The following is a 15,520-nucleotide window of genomic DNA, read 5'->3' on the forward strand; positions in this document are numbered from 1 at the left end:
AGGGCTTACTCGGCCTTACAATTCAGTACGTTCTGAGTATGCGTAAGTGGGTTCCTAGTTTATAACGGGTCAGCAACGTTCCTCTTACTGGAAAGCCCTCGGTTTCCACTGGATGAAAACTAAACTCTCCTCTTTTTAAAGGCAGGGATTTTTGCTTGTCACCAAAAGCCTTCCTTTCCTCTGTCACATCTCCAAGTGGGGACTGTCGCTGTTTCTCCACGACACTGACGCACAAAGTCACTGTTGAGGCGGCAGCAGTCTGAGAACAAGCCAGCTGGGTTTCCCAGAAAGCTCAAGTCCAGGACCTAAAAGCGTCTTTCAGAATGGCAGACACTGCAGGAGCGTGTGAGTGGGGACGCTCCAGGTGTCCGCTCAGCAGCCCCGGGAATCCGCAGGAAGCGCCTCTGGCCGGTAAAGACCCACAACGCCCGCGTACCTCAGCTTGGGTTGGGATGGGAGACGCTCTAGGCCGCAGCCCAGAGAACAAGAGACCTCGAAGCCGAGAACCCAGCACGGCCGTTAGCTTAGTTTGTAATTAACCAGGCTTCCGGCGCACGCGCGGTGGGGCAGCTTCCGGCTTCCAGCCCACCCCTCAGGCCCTGCTCTGGACTGGGTCTTCCTCCCGGGGCAGCCTAGTTCCTCCTCCGGCCCCGCCCCCCCGACCTAGTCCTCCTCTCCACCCTTAGGCCCCGCCTCCCTACCTCACTACCACTTAGGCCCCGCCCCCGGTCCTTCATTCCCCTCCCCCCTCCCTCCGTTCCATTTAATTGTTGGATTGTCAGCGCTGCACTCCCGCTGGCGGCCAGCAGGGGGCAGAGTTCGAGCTTGGATTTTTCCGCCGGGCGTCCCCGGGGAAGCAGTCGTGGAAGGGGGGAAGGGAGGGCGGGGCGCGAGGACGCGGTTCGGTCGGCTGCTGCGCTACTTTTGGTCCCGGCTCGGCAGGGAGGCCGCGGCTGCCGCATCAGAGCTGACGTGGGGGCGACGTGGGGCCGCCGCCGGCGCCGGCGCCGGGTTGCTGGGCGGCGGCGCCGCTCCTGAGCGGCGGTCGGGCTCGCCGTCTCCACCTCCTCCCGTCCGTAATCAGTGACGAGGTCCGCTACGTAAATCTCATCGCGGCGGGTAAGTGGTGCGTCGGCCGGGACCCACAGACCTAGGAGCCGGCGACGCGGCGCAGGAGGCGGACGCAGGAGGCGGAGCGGAGCCGGGTCGGGGGCGTCGGGGGCGCGGGGCAGCGGGGCCGCCGGAGCCAGCGGGGGAGCGGGGAGGGCGGGAGCAGCCCGGCCATGGGCGCCGGCTCCGGGGCCACCCGGCGGTGTGGCGGCCGCTCAGTCTCCGGCTCCGCTCGCGGACTGCCTTCGGGTTAGTAGCAGAGCTCTCCCGATAGGACAGCGGGGCTGGTCTGCTCTCTCAGCAATCCTTGACTCCTTTTGAACTTGGTACAAGTTGGACAAGTCTTTCGGAAAAAGCCTTATTGCTCTGATGAGTGTGATCCTCCCTCTTTGAGAAGAAAAGGAAGCGAGAAGTAAGGACGTTGGTTTTTATTTTCACAGCCGACGATTAGTAGCACTTTTGTCTCAATTTTACGTACTCAGGTTAGATATAAATCAGCGTTAACCCCTTTCTTCTCCGAAACAAGAGTCGGGGACAGCAGTGTTGAGTCACTGGGTCTTCACACACGATAGACCTGATGATATAGTGCGAAGACTTTTATGATAGCCGAGAAGGAACAAATCCGTGACAGCGAACAGAAATTTCAGGTTTTGTTCTGTACTTTCGACGTTTGCCTTTCTAGATCCACCTAGCAAGATTCCCAGAACTTGCGGAAGAGGGAATAGACACATTATGCACCTTACTGCCTATTACACGCATGCTAGATCCCTAACTTTGAAATCGCTGAGACGTTTCCTGCACTGCGCTCAGCAGAGCAGCTGTCAGCTTACGATCACATTTTCGGCAGTTTTGACTTACAGGATCAGCCTGAAGGTGACTAAAACTGAGAGAGCCCCTTTTAACAGTACGTCTTACCCACGTAACTTCTTAAAATGTCTTCCTTTTCAAGCTTAATTTGGCGGGCTGATGAAAGTGCAGCCAGCTTCCCTTTAGAGAAATACAAACCTAGATGCACAGCGATAGAGGTCCGGTATGAAAATCGTATTAGATTACATTAATAATTCATGTTCTCTGGTTCCCCTCCCCCTTCCCTCCCCCGCCCCGCTTCGGATACCACATTTTTCTCCTGGTCTTGGTCCTATTTTTGGTTAACAAGCTGCTTTCCCTTCACAGGTTTTAAATCTTTGAATTTTTTCTCCCAAGGAAGGCAAATTGCAAATAGTGTGTTTTGGCCAATAAAAGCTAGGTATTAAAACAATAGTGTTTAAAGAACTGCTTACTGATCCAGATACAACTTTAAAAAAGATATTTAAATGGAAATGGGTTTGATCTTGAATGAGTGAACACTTAAAGCATTGTCATCTTAAAATAATTACACAAACATTTTTGGTATGAATCTGTAAATAGATCAGTGTAAGCAGATGCTTTCCCAGTGACTTTGCTGGTCAACCTGGTATCGTTTTGGTGAGTGTGAAGTTGTAATTATGACGATGTTTGTGTACATATCTTGTAAGAGTATATGAATAAATTTTTATTCAATGTATAAACACAGAGGAGCTCTTCAGTGTTTGTTTTTGCATTGTCCTGGAAAGTTAATAAAATTTGCTTCTACTGATGAATTTAACAAACTCCAGACTCCATGGACCACTTTAGTTTCCTACTGAGGCAAGTCATTACATGATCAAAATATGAAATCTTGTTTAGAATTCTGGCCATTTCATGAAAAGTAGGTTATTAACATACATAAGGAATCCTGACTGAAACTTGACTAGTATATTACATATATTTCTGATCTGTTTTCTCCAACTTGATATTCTCTCCAAGTGAATAATGAGCCAGAAAATTGAGCCAGGTTTATTGTTGAAGTGGTAGTCTGTTGGAAAGCACTCAAATGCCCTGTTCCATATAGATAGATTTTTTTAAGTAAAACTGAAGAATCCTAACACTCAACAGCTGAACCTTTGATATTTTGACATGTAATCAACATTGGTCATTAAGGAAATAAGCCTGAAATATCTTTGAATTCTGTTAAGTATTTTCTGTTGAACTAATGGATTCCATATATGTATTAAAAAGTCAACTTTGAGAAGAGTTATTGTACATTGAATGCAGTTTCAATATTATCAATACAGATAGATTATGCAAGTAAAGATTTCAGGGAAAGTGTCTCATCCAGTACACATAGGTAGAAAGAAACATTTTGAATCATTTTGTTAGCTTCCTTTTAGAGACTATACAAGATATTGTAATATATTTAAAATAAGATTATACAAGTAAAGATTTCAGGGAAAGTGTCTCATCCAGTACACATAGGTAGAAAGAAACATTTTAAATCATTTTGTTAGCTTCCTTTTAGAGACTATACAAGATATTGTAAAATATTAAAATAAGATTATACAAGTAAAGATTTCAGGGAAAGTGTCTCATCCAGTACACATAGGTAGAAAGAAACATTTTGAATCATTTTGTTAGCTTCCTTTTAGAGACTATACAAGATATTGTAATATATTTAAAATAAGATTATACAAGTAAAGATTTCAGGGAAAGTGTCTCATCCAGTACACATAGGTAGAAAGAAACATTTTGAATCATTTTGTTAGCTTCCTTTTAGAGACTATACAAGATATTGTAATATATTTAAAATACTTTCTATCCTGAGAACTGTGCAATAAAGAGTGCACTGTTCTTAAGAGTCAATCCTTTCACACATGGGTTTTCTTTTTCTGATGCTTTAGGATATCCAGGAGAGAATAACGGAGAGTGAAGAGGAAAACCCAAGGATAACACTAAGTGTGATTTTATCCCACTAAGTGGAATATTACTCATGAAGACAACTTGAGTCTTTTTGGTATAATTCAGTTATAGCAAAGTTTAAAAAGTAAAATATCGATCTTGTACATCTTTTGATTGACCTTGCCAGGAGTGTTAGAGGAAATTGTCAGCAAGGTGAATGTAAAACAGTTTTGAGGAAAAGCATAATCTAGGAAGTTATGTGGGAATTTTGCTTAAAGTCTATTGGAATAACTCACTGGTTAGGGCGGATACTTGCCTCTGAGAAACCTCACTAGGAGCTCTTTTGTGAGGCTGTTTTGAAGTATTACAGCTCTCCCAAAGTGGGAAGCATCTTCATGCATATTTTCTGAACACTGATAACCAGACCAATTAAATGTCAAAATCATGTGAAATTCTTTTTTTTTTCATTTTTTTCATTTTTATTTATTTTTTTTTTTTTGAGAAAGAGACAGAGCACAAGCAGGGGAGAGGCAGAGAGAGGGAGACACAGAATCCGAAGCAGGCTCCAGGCTCTGAGCTGTCAGCACAGAGCCAAACGAGGAGCTTGAACTCATGAACTGCTAGATCATGACGTGCGCTGGAGTCAGATGCTTAAATGACTGAGCCACCCGGGTGCCCCAAAACCATATGAAATTCTAACAATGGAGCTCGTGTGATTCTGATATTTTACTTTGAGAATTTCATAAAATAAACTCAGTTTTTTCAGTTACCTTTATTAAAGCTTTGTTTTTAAACACAGCAGACTTAAATTTAGACTATCCAAACTCAAAGTCAAATGTCATATAGTTTTGCTCATAATCTCAAATAGCCTCAATTTTTTTCATTGATAGCCCAAAATGATTTTTTTTTTTTGCTTAGAAATGTTTTAAACTGGAATTTGTGTCCTAGCATTGATATGATAAAAGCTTCTAGCTCAAGTGTTGGAAAACTGTATCATGCATAAAGACCAATATACTGTATGTGGACAGTTGGGATGCGTTTGCTCTTCTTTATACTGATGGAGGAAATAAATTTAACACATTTAAATATGTTTCAGCACTTTGAAAGGTAGCAGTTTTGTTCATATACACAAAATAGGACCTATCTAGTTAAGTATAATAACGTTTAAATTCATTTCTCTAAGTTTTAACTAATTCAAGTGTCTTATCTCCTCTTTCCCAGATTTACTAGTCACTGGAGTTGTATTTCATGTAGATAAGTATTTAAAATGTACTTAAAGTGCAGTAATATGATGCTGAACAAGAAAGCCCTGCAATGACTCTAGTCAAGCAAATAGCTCCCACAGAAGATTTTTAAATTTTATTTCCTTCCCTGAACTGGTGGTAGTGGAGAGGGTGGTATTTGGAGAGATGGAGGTGGGCGATGATTATTCGAATTTTTTCATTTCCTCCCCAGCAGCCAATTTTGCTGTTCATTGACTGTCAAATAGCCAAAGGCAGGTGCCCGGTGGGGAGTAAATTGAGAAAGTGATACTGAAATATCACTCTATAAAACTTGGTGATTTTATAGAGTTAAGATTTCTTAGACAGTAGCTCTCTGAAGCAGTTAAATTGGAGTGGCCTTGAATCTGTATTAAAAAACCACTTGATGTTCTGTTTGATTCATGTTTAAAATATTAAAGACATTATTTACAAGTGTTTCAATTATTTCTAAGTACTGTTCCTGGGTACTTCTGTTTTTACACAAAAGTGTAAAGAATGTTATTGGAAAGTTATTTTAACTTTGTGTCACAATGATTACAAAACTTTAAAAGTGGTATAATGTCCTGTTACTGCTATCCCACTTTGTTTTTCCTGGATTCTCCTTCACCTAAAATGCACAACAAGTGTAGGTTCATCAGTGTCAACTTAAGGTATTTGGCTTTTTGGAATTAGTTCTCGCTTCTAGCCAGCCCTGCCTTTCCCTAACTTTTTAATCGTCATGATTGAAAAGAACCAGCTTTATATGCACTTCTATTCTTCTTCCCTTATCTTTCAAACCTTACTTGCTGTTCGTATTTAAATCATGATTAACCTGTGGAGATCTCCTACTTTCCCAAGGAAGTAACACCTTGCTTCATCCCAGAACCAGAGAAACATTGTATTTTTCTGTGGTCTCTCTTTCTGCTTCCATAAGAGGGTATACTGCCTTTTATTCCATGTTCTTTTCTTTTTATTTTGACCCTAGTCCAAAAGCAGGACTTTTTTTTTTTTTAAAGGAACTTGCCTTTATTGTCTTTCCAAGGCATTCAACTTAGTTTTCATAGAAGCAGCTCTCCTTTTTAAATCTTTTAAATCTATTTAATAATTTAATTTAACATGATATTTAACAATATCAAAATTACAATAGTAAGTATGGCTGGCATAATCAAGTCTGGTGATAAATATGACTAACTCCACAGCTGTTAGGAAGAGAAGTGCTTGGGAACACTAGGGAATAACTTGTGGACGTTATAACGTTTTAGGTTTTATAGAAGAAATGGAGAACATTGGCTAATAACAGAGAGTTGGTTGGGGAGGAGGAAGTTGGTTAGGTAAGCTTTTATATTCTAGTAAAGTTGCTCAAGAAGTTTGATTCTTACATAAACCTGATTTTTCCAAAAAGTTAAATTAAGATAGAATGTAATTAACCACAGCATGGGAGATACTCAGATTTTGTAAGTGTAAATATAATGCTGTTTTTCTCTGATCAGCATATCTTAAATCCCTGTTCTGGAGAGCTCTATATTAAGGGGTATTTGAAGCAATGAAATTAATTGAATCTGTACGCTGGAGAACGAATAGAACAACACACTGATGAAGAGTAAGGTGAATGTCAAATGTTATTTTGGTATTCAAACCTAATATATGATAGGAAATTTTTATCAGTGTAAGTGGTTTTTCTCCAGATACAGCACAGAAATTCACATATAGGCAAAGATTTTTTAACTCATTTTCTCCCTTAATATAAGCTCTTATTTGTCTATAAAAAACTAATCTGTGATGTGCTTTCTACTCTAAGAGAGAAAATTTCTTTAGCAGATAGGACCTTAACATTATTTTTGTAGAAAATTGGTAGTATACAGGACATTTCATCAGTACCCTTTGTGAGTTTTAGGCATAAGGAGATCAGCTTAAAAATGATAACCTCAGACTATATCATGAAATATGATGCATTCAAGGGGTATGTTTTAGGCTAAGTAGAATATTTATCATATTAAGCTCAGTATGAGAACACATTCGGATATTTGTGCTCAAAACCATTCAGGTGTTTGGGTATGTGGGAGCAGGGGATGCTAAGTCAATCCTTGTCTACCCAAGGATAGCATGTTCTAGGACATTAAAACCAGATTTTGGATGAGATCAATAGTATACAACTAAGTTTTTCAAAGTATGCATAGTTTATGCTTTAGTAAAATGGGATCACCTGGTTTACAAATCCCCACAAGGTAATTTTGGACTTGGAAAATTGATGTAATGGAAAGGTTTGGTATACTTTAAAATCTGAATGCTTTTGCAACAAACTTTATGAAGCCTCTACCAAATACCTCAAATTATAATGTCAGAACTTTGGCTATATATATACATATATATATTTTAATTTTTTTAATGTTCATTGATTTTTGAGAGAGAGAGACAGAGTGTAAGCAGGGGAGGGGCAGAGAGAGAGAGGGAGACATAGAATCTGAAACAGGCTCTAGGCTCTGAGCTGTCAGCACAGAGCCCAACATCGGGCTCGAACTCACGAGCTGTGAGATCATGACCTGAGCTGAAGTTGGACACTTAACCAAACTGAGCCACCCAGGGGCCCTGAACTTTGGCTATTTATTAAGGCAAGGGGTCTATTGGAGGATTTTGAATAAGGAAATAAATAGCATGTTTGGATTTGCATTTTGAGTAGAGTGTTGTGGTCTAGTGGAGTGGAATAAGAGGGGGGAGGGAGAGGTTTAGTGAAGTTATTATAGGGAGAGATGAATTGCTTTATAGGGAGGCAGTTATTGCTTTAATCATGTCAAATAATAAGTTTCAGAACTAAAGGAGTGGCAGTGAGGACAGAGAGAATACAGCAGAGTCAAGATACAGGAGACATATTTATTGAGGCCCATTAAGGTAATGGTCCTTGCTTATATTCCAAGCACAGTTAGACATTTTGTGTTTATTATTTACATTTTCTCCTCACAACAAGATCTCCATTTGACAGGAAAGAATGCTTGGAGAAGTTTCTAATTGTCTGAGCTCATATAGCTAATAAGCAATAGAACTCAGGTTGACTGTTAATAGTGTGTTTTTATACCACACATTGTTGCTACTAGGCCATGTTGGAGGACTCCCAGATTGGGTGGCTGGGGTGGCTGAGGCAGTGTTGATGTCAGTCACTAAGATAAGAGTACAGCAAGAGGAAAGATTTGAACATTTGGGGCTTGAGGATATGTGAGCAAAACATTAAGAGATATATCTAAAGCAGGTGCATATGGATTGGAGCTCAGGAGAGAAAAGTGTAAGCTGGATATGAAATCTGAGATCTATCAAGTAAGGATGAAGTAAGCCTAGGGAGTGTGGGGGGGAGAATTTTATGATGGGAAGCCTGGGAATACCAGCCTTTACAGAGTGGCCAAAGAAGACTGAGGACAAAGGGCTGGATAATTTGGAAAAAAAGCATGAACACGATGTCCTAAAGAGTTCAAGGAGGACAAAATTTGTGGAGTAGAAAATACTGTAGGAATATAAAGATAGGGACTAGAAAGCATCCTTTTAGATTTGGCAAGCAGGCAGTCAATCTGTGATGATTTCTTAGACAGTAGTTGTGAAGAAATCATTCTTTGATAAGCCTGAGTCAGAATCAGTTTTATCTGATGGTCATTATTTGGGTACGAGACTAGTCATTTTCTCATTTTCTCTTGATATCTGTGGTGGCCGAAGCTCGTACTTTATTCAATGCTGATTGCCTCTGGGAAGAGCAAGTGGGTGGCTGTTCCCGGACTTCAGTGAATACCTTTTGCTACTTTTTGAATTCTGAACCATAAGAATTTATTACTAAGTCAGAAATTAAACAAAGAAAATGGTATTTCCAAGAGAAATATAGAGATTAGTAGTTTACTTCTCTCTCTCTTTGTTATTCAAATAATGTTATTAGTATTCTTTGTTTAAATGTCTGTCTCCCTCATTAAAATGCAATCTCCTGGAGAGTGGGGACATTTTATCATTTGAAAGGCCTGGCATATCATGGGTGCCAATCACTGTTTAATAAATAAATGGTCCCTGCCTTTAGGTTACACAATTTTTATGGAAGGTTAAGATGTCCCCATGTAAAACGACAGAGTATAGCAGAATAAGATTTAATCCAAAGGACAGCGCCATCCTCGCTTTTTGTTCATGTTGTAAGTAGCCTGGTTCAAATGACCATCTCCTGTTGTCCCTATACTGGGAGATGGGGGACAGATGGTAGCTATAACCATTGCCCTAGTGCCCTTAAGCCAACCTGCCCACTCAGTTTTAAAAGGACACCATTTTAGAGGGGGCCACTTAGGAGGGAACCCTGAAAGCAGTATGTCTGTAGCTAAGCACAACCATTGCTGTTGAAGATGCCTAAAAGATACTTAGGGCTGTGGACATTTGTCTTTTCCACTTCTAAAATAAGCGCTCCCAATTCCTTTGTCTTTTTCTTTGCCAGTTTTACTTCATATTTTTAAAGGATATTAGTAACAAAAAATGGGTTTTAATTGGTAGAGTGTCTAAAACAACTTTTTAAATGGATTGAAGGCTAGTGGAGGAGATTTTAAAGGAACTGGTAATATTTTACTTAGAGTTAAAATTCTTTGACAAATGCCAATTTTGACGGGCACCTGGGTGGCTCAGTTGGTTAAGTGTCTGACTCTTAATTTCCACTCAGGTCATGATCTCACGGTTCATGAGATAGAGCACCTCATTGGGCTCTATGCTGACAGTGTATAGCCTGCTTGGGATTCTCTCTTTCTCCCTCTATCCGGCTCATGAGCATGTGTGCGTGCTCTCTCACTCTCTCAAAATAAATAAACTTAAAAAAAAAAGCCAGTTTTAAATTTAAGGTAAATAAAAAATGGTTGACAAATTTGTTGCAGTAGAATGAAATTTAAGTAAATGATAAATTCACTCCATTTATTAAGTGCTTATTAAAATATAGCTGATTCCATGAACTATATGTAGCATGTATTAAATGATTTAGACAACACTACTTTCTCTTTGGTAGAAAATAACCTGATAAATAGCTCATGATTTATGTTTTAAATTTTTTTCCTAGAACAAAATTGCATAGAAGTGAGATTGAAAAAAAATACAGACTTGTTTTCAGCTTTCTATTCTTTTTTTTCAGTTTTATAGAAATTAGGATATTCTCGGGTGTTCTGTTATCGTTTTGAGAGACTTTTTTAAAAAATAAAATGTTATGATCTCCCAATTCAACATCATAATTTTTCTGCAGGATAAATAAAGAAGAAAACGGGGAAGGAACAAAGCATTGATTACAAATGTCTTAATAATGAGCAAATGTGGCAGGAAAAAATATATTAAGACAAATCTAAGGTAGGTGGATATATGTTTTTCTGTTCTTTTGAAAATTTTGCTTAGGTAAAAGTTAAAATAATGGATAAGTGAATAATGTATATATGTTAACATGCATCCATAAATGTATATGTATGTGTATATGTGTATATTATACTAATAGGGAATGGTAGTGTGTACCCAAAGTGGTCAGCCATTCAATTAAGACATTCATTCATCTTCTACCCTGTACTGTGCTAGGCAATGGGGGGAGCAGCGAACCTTTTACATTCAGCTTTTTTTTGCATGCTGGCCTTTTCATTTAGAAAGGAGACCATGTATAAGGATGTGGACAGAGTCTTAGTTTTTTTCCTTGCCTTTAAGCTATGCTTATACCTAACGTAAAACAAAACAAAGTCTCTACCATATTTTTACAAAATCCATATAGAGTTTTTCAAGTTTTCTTTTGGCTGCTTTCAGAGACCTTCTGGTTCATTTGTTGGATCTAGCTTTAAAAAGAAAATAAATTTTCTATGACATTTTATGTAAAACTCTTCACAAAGAATAGAAAGAACTAATACTTTTTCCTTTTGCAGCTGGATTCTATTTTTAAAATTTTACAAGTGGAAATATAGTTGTTCTGCAGTGTAGTTTGTCTTTGCAAATGGAATACAACTAAGCTTTTAGAAGTTTATTAGTTAATCAAACACTTTAATTAGGCAACTGCCTTTGTCTTATTTTTCATTTAGGTATATTTGACCTATATTTCCTTTTCTCTTCTTTGTTATCTTTTAAAAACACTTTCATAAGTACCATGATAGCATCCCTTTAAAATGTTTTTCCTTTTTCTTCTGATTTTTCCTTCTACTAAATGTTTTATATGTTCTTGATGCAAAGGGATCCTAAATAACCCTGGTCATTAATTGCCTCGGTATTTCTATAATTATAAATATAATTTTATGAATATATGCCTTCGTATTCATTTCTAGAAGGTATATAATAGGTTGTCTACCTATTGTGTTGTACTGTACAAATAGTACTCTACTGCTGTACCTCAGAAGTTATTGCAGTGTGATGTAGTTCTATTAAAGTTCTGGAAAATACCAGAGTAAGCAAACAAATATAGGTCTCTCCCTCTGAAAGTAGTTCAGCCTAGAAGTCTTTGAAAATTGTGCTAATGGATGGATCTTATTATTTTAAGACATAGCTGTATTAACATTTTATTAAACTGAATCCTGATATATTCAGAGCAAATTGGCGTAACATTTATTTTTCTATCAAAGAAGAAAATGGTTTGCATTTCAGAAGAAATTTAACCTTCATAAAAAAGTATATTGTTACTACTATTAATCATTTATAAATTCAAATATGCCCATTTTAACAATCCTTATCTGTTTTTTAGAATTGTGGAACCAAATACTTGCCAGTATTTTGCTTGCTATTAGTTTATAGTGCTTAATGGACTTTTGTTTTTTTTAGTTTTTTATTATCTTCTATGTCTTATTTTTAAATATTGTATAATTTATAATTACTAATTGGTCTTTCTCTCTAATAAGGATTATTATTTAAGATTAAAATATTGCTTGGGGCACCTGGGTGGCTCAGTCGGTTGGGCGTCCGACTTCACCTCGGGTCATGATCTCACAGTCCATGAGTTCGAGCCCCGTGTAGGGCTCTGTGCTGACAGCTCAGAGCCTGGAGCCTGCTTTGGATTCTGTGCCTCCCTCTCTCTCTGCCCCTCCCCTGCTCATGATCTGTCTCTCTCTGTCTCAAAGATAAATAAAAACATTAAAAAAATTTAAAAGATTAAAATATTGCTTAATTTATAGATTATTAACTATAGTACAACTATGTTTAATATTGATAGAAAATGAGATTTTAGGGAAAATACCTTATGATACCATAATGAACAATGAACAATGAAGGATTATAATGGATTTTCCTCTTACACTTTATTTAAAAAAAATTTTTTTTTAATCTTTCTTTTTGACAGAGAGAGAGAGAGCCAGTGGGTTAGAGGCAGAGAGGGAGACACAGAATGTGAAGCAGGTTCCAGGCTCTGAGCTGTCAGCACAAAGCCCGACACGGGGCTCGAACTCATGAACCATGAGATCATGAGCTGAACCGAAGTCGGACTCTTAACTGACTGAGCCACCCAGGCACCCCTCTCTTATACTTTATAGATGAATTATGTCTGGACTAGTGAGGCTGATTTACAGGTGTTAGGATTTTATGTACATCATTTATACTGAGTTCTGGGTCCTGTATCTCCTGCTGGGATACTGTTTGAAAATGCTTAGTATAGTGCTTGACCCATATTCAACATTTAACTCTTAGTTGACTCTTCTTCCCTGAGTCCTGGGGTTGGTTTTTAGTGGGTTTAGGAGAAAAGTTGTACTAGAAAACAGTTGGATATTGACAGTAGAATAAAATTGCTTGAAAATGATAAAGTATGTATTTTAAATTGATAGTGCTGGCTTTACTCTCCTGTAAATGATTTTTACCTTCAAATAAATAGATTTCATTTTATTTTTTTAATATGCTTTTATTTTTTATTTTTTATTTTTTATTTTTAAAGTAATCTCTGCATTCAGTGTGGGGCTCAAACTCATGGCCCTGAGACCAAGCGTTGCATGCTTTTCTGACTGAGCCAGCCAGGTGCCTCTCAAATAAATTGATTTTAGTATCAAACTTTTACTGAATGATCTGTACTGGGAATTATACTAGGCATTCCTGAAGAATACAAATGGTATAAAATTAGATCCCCTATATCCCAGTGTAAAAACAAAGCATGTCTGGATGAAGATTATAACAACAGTTGCAGCATACTCAAAAGCACATCTTTATTATAAAATGTTGCCTAAACTGGAATGCCCAGAACACTAGCTGTGGAAGGAACCCTAGAGTCATAATCATAAGACTTCTTGTTCACTCTCTGTCATGCTACCTATTATGTACCCTATAGAAAGTCACTTGATCTCTCTAAACTGTACTTTTATCATTTTAGTGACATCTGACAGTTGCACAGTCTTCCCAAAAGTTGATTAGTTTATTTAACAATTATGGTAGATTCTGTAGTAGGCACTAGGAATACATTGAAGTATAAAATGTAATCCCTGTCCTTGAGCTTCTTACACTAGTGTTAGTACTTTGTGAACAAATGTATTCTATGCTAGACAAGTGCTATAATGGAAGTACTGCATAAAATCCTTTGGGAACTCAGAAAAGAACAACTAATTCTGTCCACGGCTGTTAGAATAGGCTTTTGAAAGATGGTGTCCTTCAGCCAGGCCTTGAAAAACTAGTAAGAATTTGCCTATTGGACAAAGAATGGATGAAGGGTATTTCAGGAAAAGGGAAGAACAGATGGCAAAGATTAGAACTGGGGGAATAGGATGTTTACTTGAAAGAAATGGCTTATGAGGAGGCTGGAATAGAGAATGTGGGAAAGAATAGAGTGACTGGAAATGAGGCCATAAAAGTGAAATGGAGTCACGTTGTGAAAGAGATTGAATGGCAGTTTGGTTTGGTTTGGTAATTGAGAATATGGACTTTGGAAAAACACCTTAGTTTAGAACCTGGCTATGCCACCCAAAACTTTGATGGTAAGATCAGATTCTTAACTTCCTTATATTTGATTTTTATCTCTAAAAGAAGAACTAACTATACAGGTCTTATAAAGTTGTTAAGGATTAAAACTAGTATGATTTTACCCATGGTAGGCACCAACTAATAGTTGTGGTTATGATTATCATAAGAACTTTGAATTTTATCCTACAGTCAATAGGGAGCTACTAAAGACTTTTAAGCAGAAATGTATGCTTGAGAAAGGGAACTGTTAGCAGGGATTGGAGTAGGGAGATTGAGTGGTGGTGGAGAAGGGGATTAACTTGTTCATTAGTAGGTACAGTCATCACACTTGGTAATAACGCTGTAGGGAATGAAAGAGAGTCTCACAGATGACACCCAGCTTTTCAACTGAGCAATTGGATGGATGGTGAGGCCCCATTTTCTGAGGTAAGAAACTCAGAAAAGGAACATATTTGTGGAGGAATAAGAGGAAGTTAGTTTTGGATCCAGTGAGTTTGAGGTACCTGTAGGGCACCTATTTGGAGATGTTAGGCGTTCGAATATATGATTTTGGAATTAAAGAGAGACCTCTGGGCTAGAGATCTAGATTTGAGAGCGATAACCCTGAAGCTTGGTGTTTGAATCTAGAAAAATGGATGACAATACCCAGAGGGAGATTTGAGAGTGAGGTGAGAAGGCGAAACAGATTCCTGAAGACATGCAGTGTGAAGGTTAACATTGAGTAAGGGGAGGAATTAATTAGCAAAGGAGCTTGTGGAATTGTCAGAGAATCTGATGAGAGCAGAAAATGCAGTATAATGACATCAAGATAGAGTTTAAGAAGGAAGATATCAACAGTTTGGAATACTGTTGAGGGATCAAACCAGATAGGACTTAAAATGAACATTAGATTTAGTGACAGAGATTGGTTACCTTTACTAGAGAAGTTTAGTGAAGCAGAAGTCAGTTTAGGGTTGTGTAGGAATAGGTGAGAGGTAAAGAAATGGGATAGTGTTGGGGTGCTTGTGTGGCTCAAACAGCTTGACTCTTTGGTTTCGGCTCAGGTCATGATCTCACAGTTCTGTGGGTTCAAGTTCCACATTAGGCTCTGTGCTGACAATGTGAAGCCTGCTTGGGATTCTCTCTCTCCCTTTCTTTCTATTCCTCCCCTGTTCACACTGTGTCTTTCTCAAAAAATAAATAAACTTTAAAAAAAGAAAGAAAGAAATGGACATAGTGTTGGTAATTCTTTAGTTTAGCAGTGAGAGGAAGAAGAGACATTCAAGGGAATAGTTAGAAAAGAACTTCTGGTTCAGTGTGTGTGTGCGTGTGTGTGTGTGTGTGTGTGTGTGTGTGTGTGTGTGTGTTTGAGATTGAAGAGATTTGAATAGGTTTAAATCTTGATAGGAGGAAACCATTGGAGAGGGGAGAGGATAGTTGATACTATAGTGCCTAGAGATCCAGAGGATAGATAAAAGAGTTTAAGAGTGGGGAGGCAGGAGGCAAAGTAAAATAGTGGGTATACAGGTAAGTGGTTTTTGATATGGTACCAGGAAATTGAGGGAGTACTCATC

The 15,520-nt window shown here is 38.5% G+C and overlaps 1 protein-coding gene across 18 annotated transcripts in view; it reads left to right on the top strand.

Annotated features, from left to right (window-relative positions):
- Positions 1–304: 304 nt before the first annotated feature.
- CREM (cAMP responsive element modulator) overlaps positions 305–15,520 on the top strand; it is a 73,456-nt gene continuing 58,240 nt past the window's right edge. For 14 of the 18 annotated variants that reach the window (XM_043563672.1, XM_043563674.1, XM_043563677.1 and 11 more), the window contains exons 1-2: positions 821–1,119; positions 10,318–10,418. In XM_043563672.1, the coding sequence (XP_043419607.1) occupies positions 10,375–10,418 (44 nt within the window). In that variant the 5' untranslated portion in view covers positions 821–1,119; positions 10,318–10,374. Of the gene's footprint in view, positions 412–815; positions 1,120–1,315; positions 1,523–10,317; positions 10,419–15,520 lie in introns of those variants that run through there. The other 4 variants (XM_043563675.1, XM_043563687.1, XM_043563676.1 and 1 more) reach the window with 4 other exon arrangements.

The sequence above is a fragment of the Prionailurus bengalensis genome, chromosome B4 (genome assembly GCF_016509475.1).
Source record: "Prionailurus bengalensis isolate Pbe53 chromosome B4, Fcat_Pben_1.1_paternal_pri, whole genome shotgun sequence".
In the NCBI taxonomy this organism is placed as follows: Eukaryota; Metazoa; Chordata; class Mammalia; order Carnivora; family Felidae; genus Prionailurus; species Prionailurus bengalensis.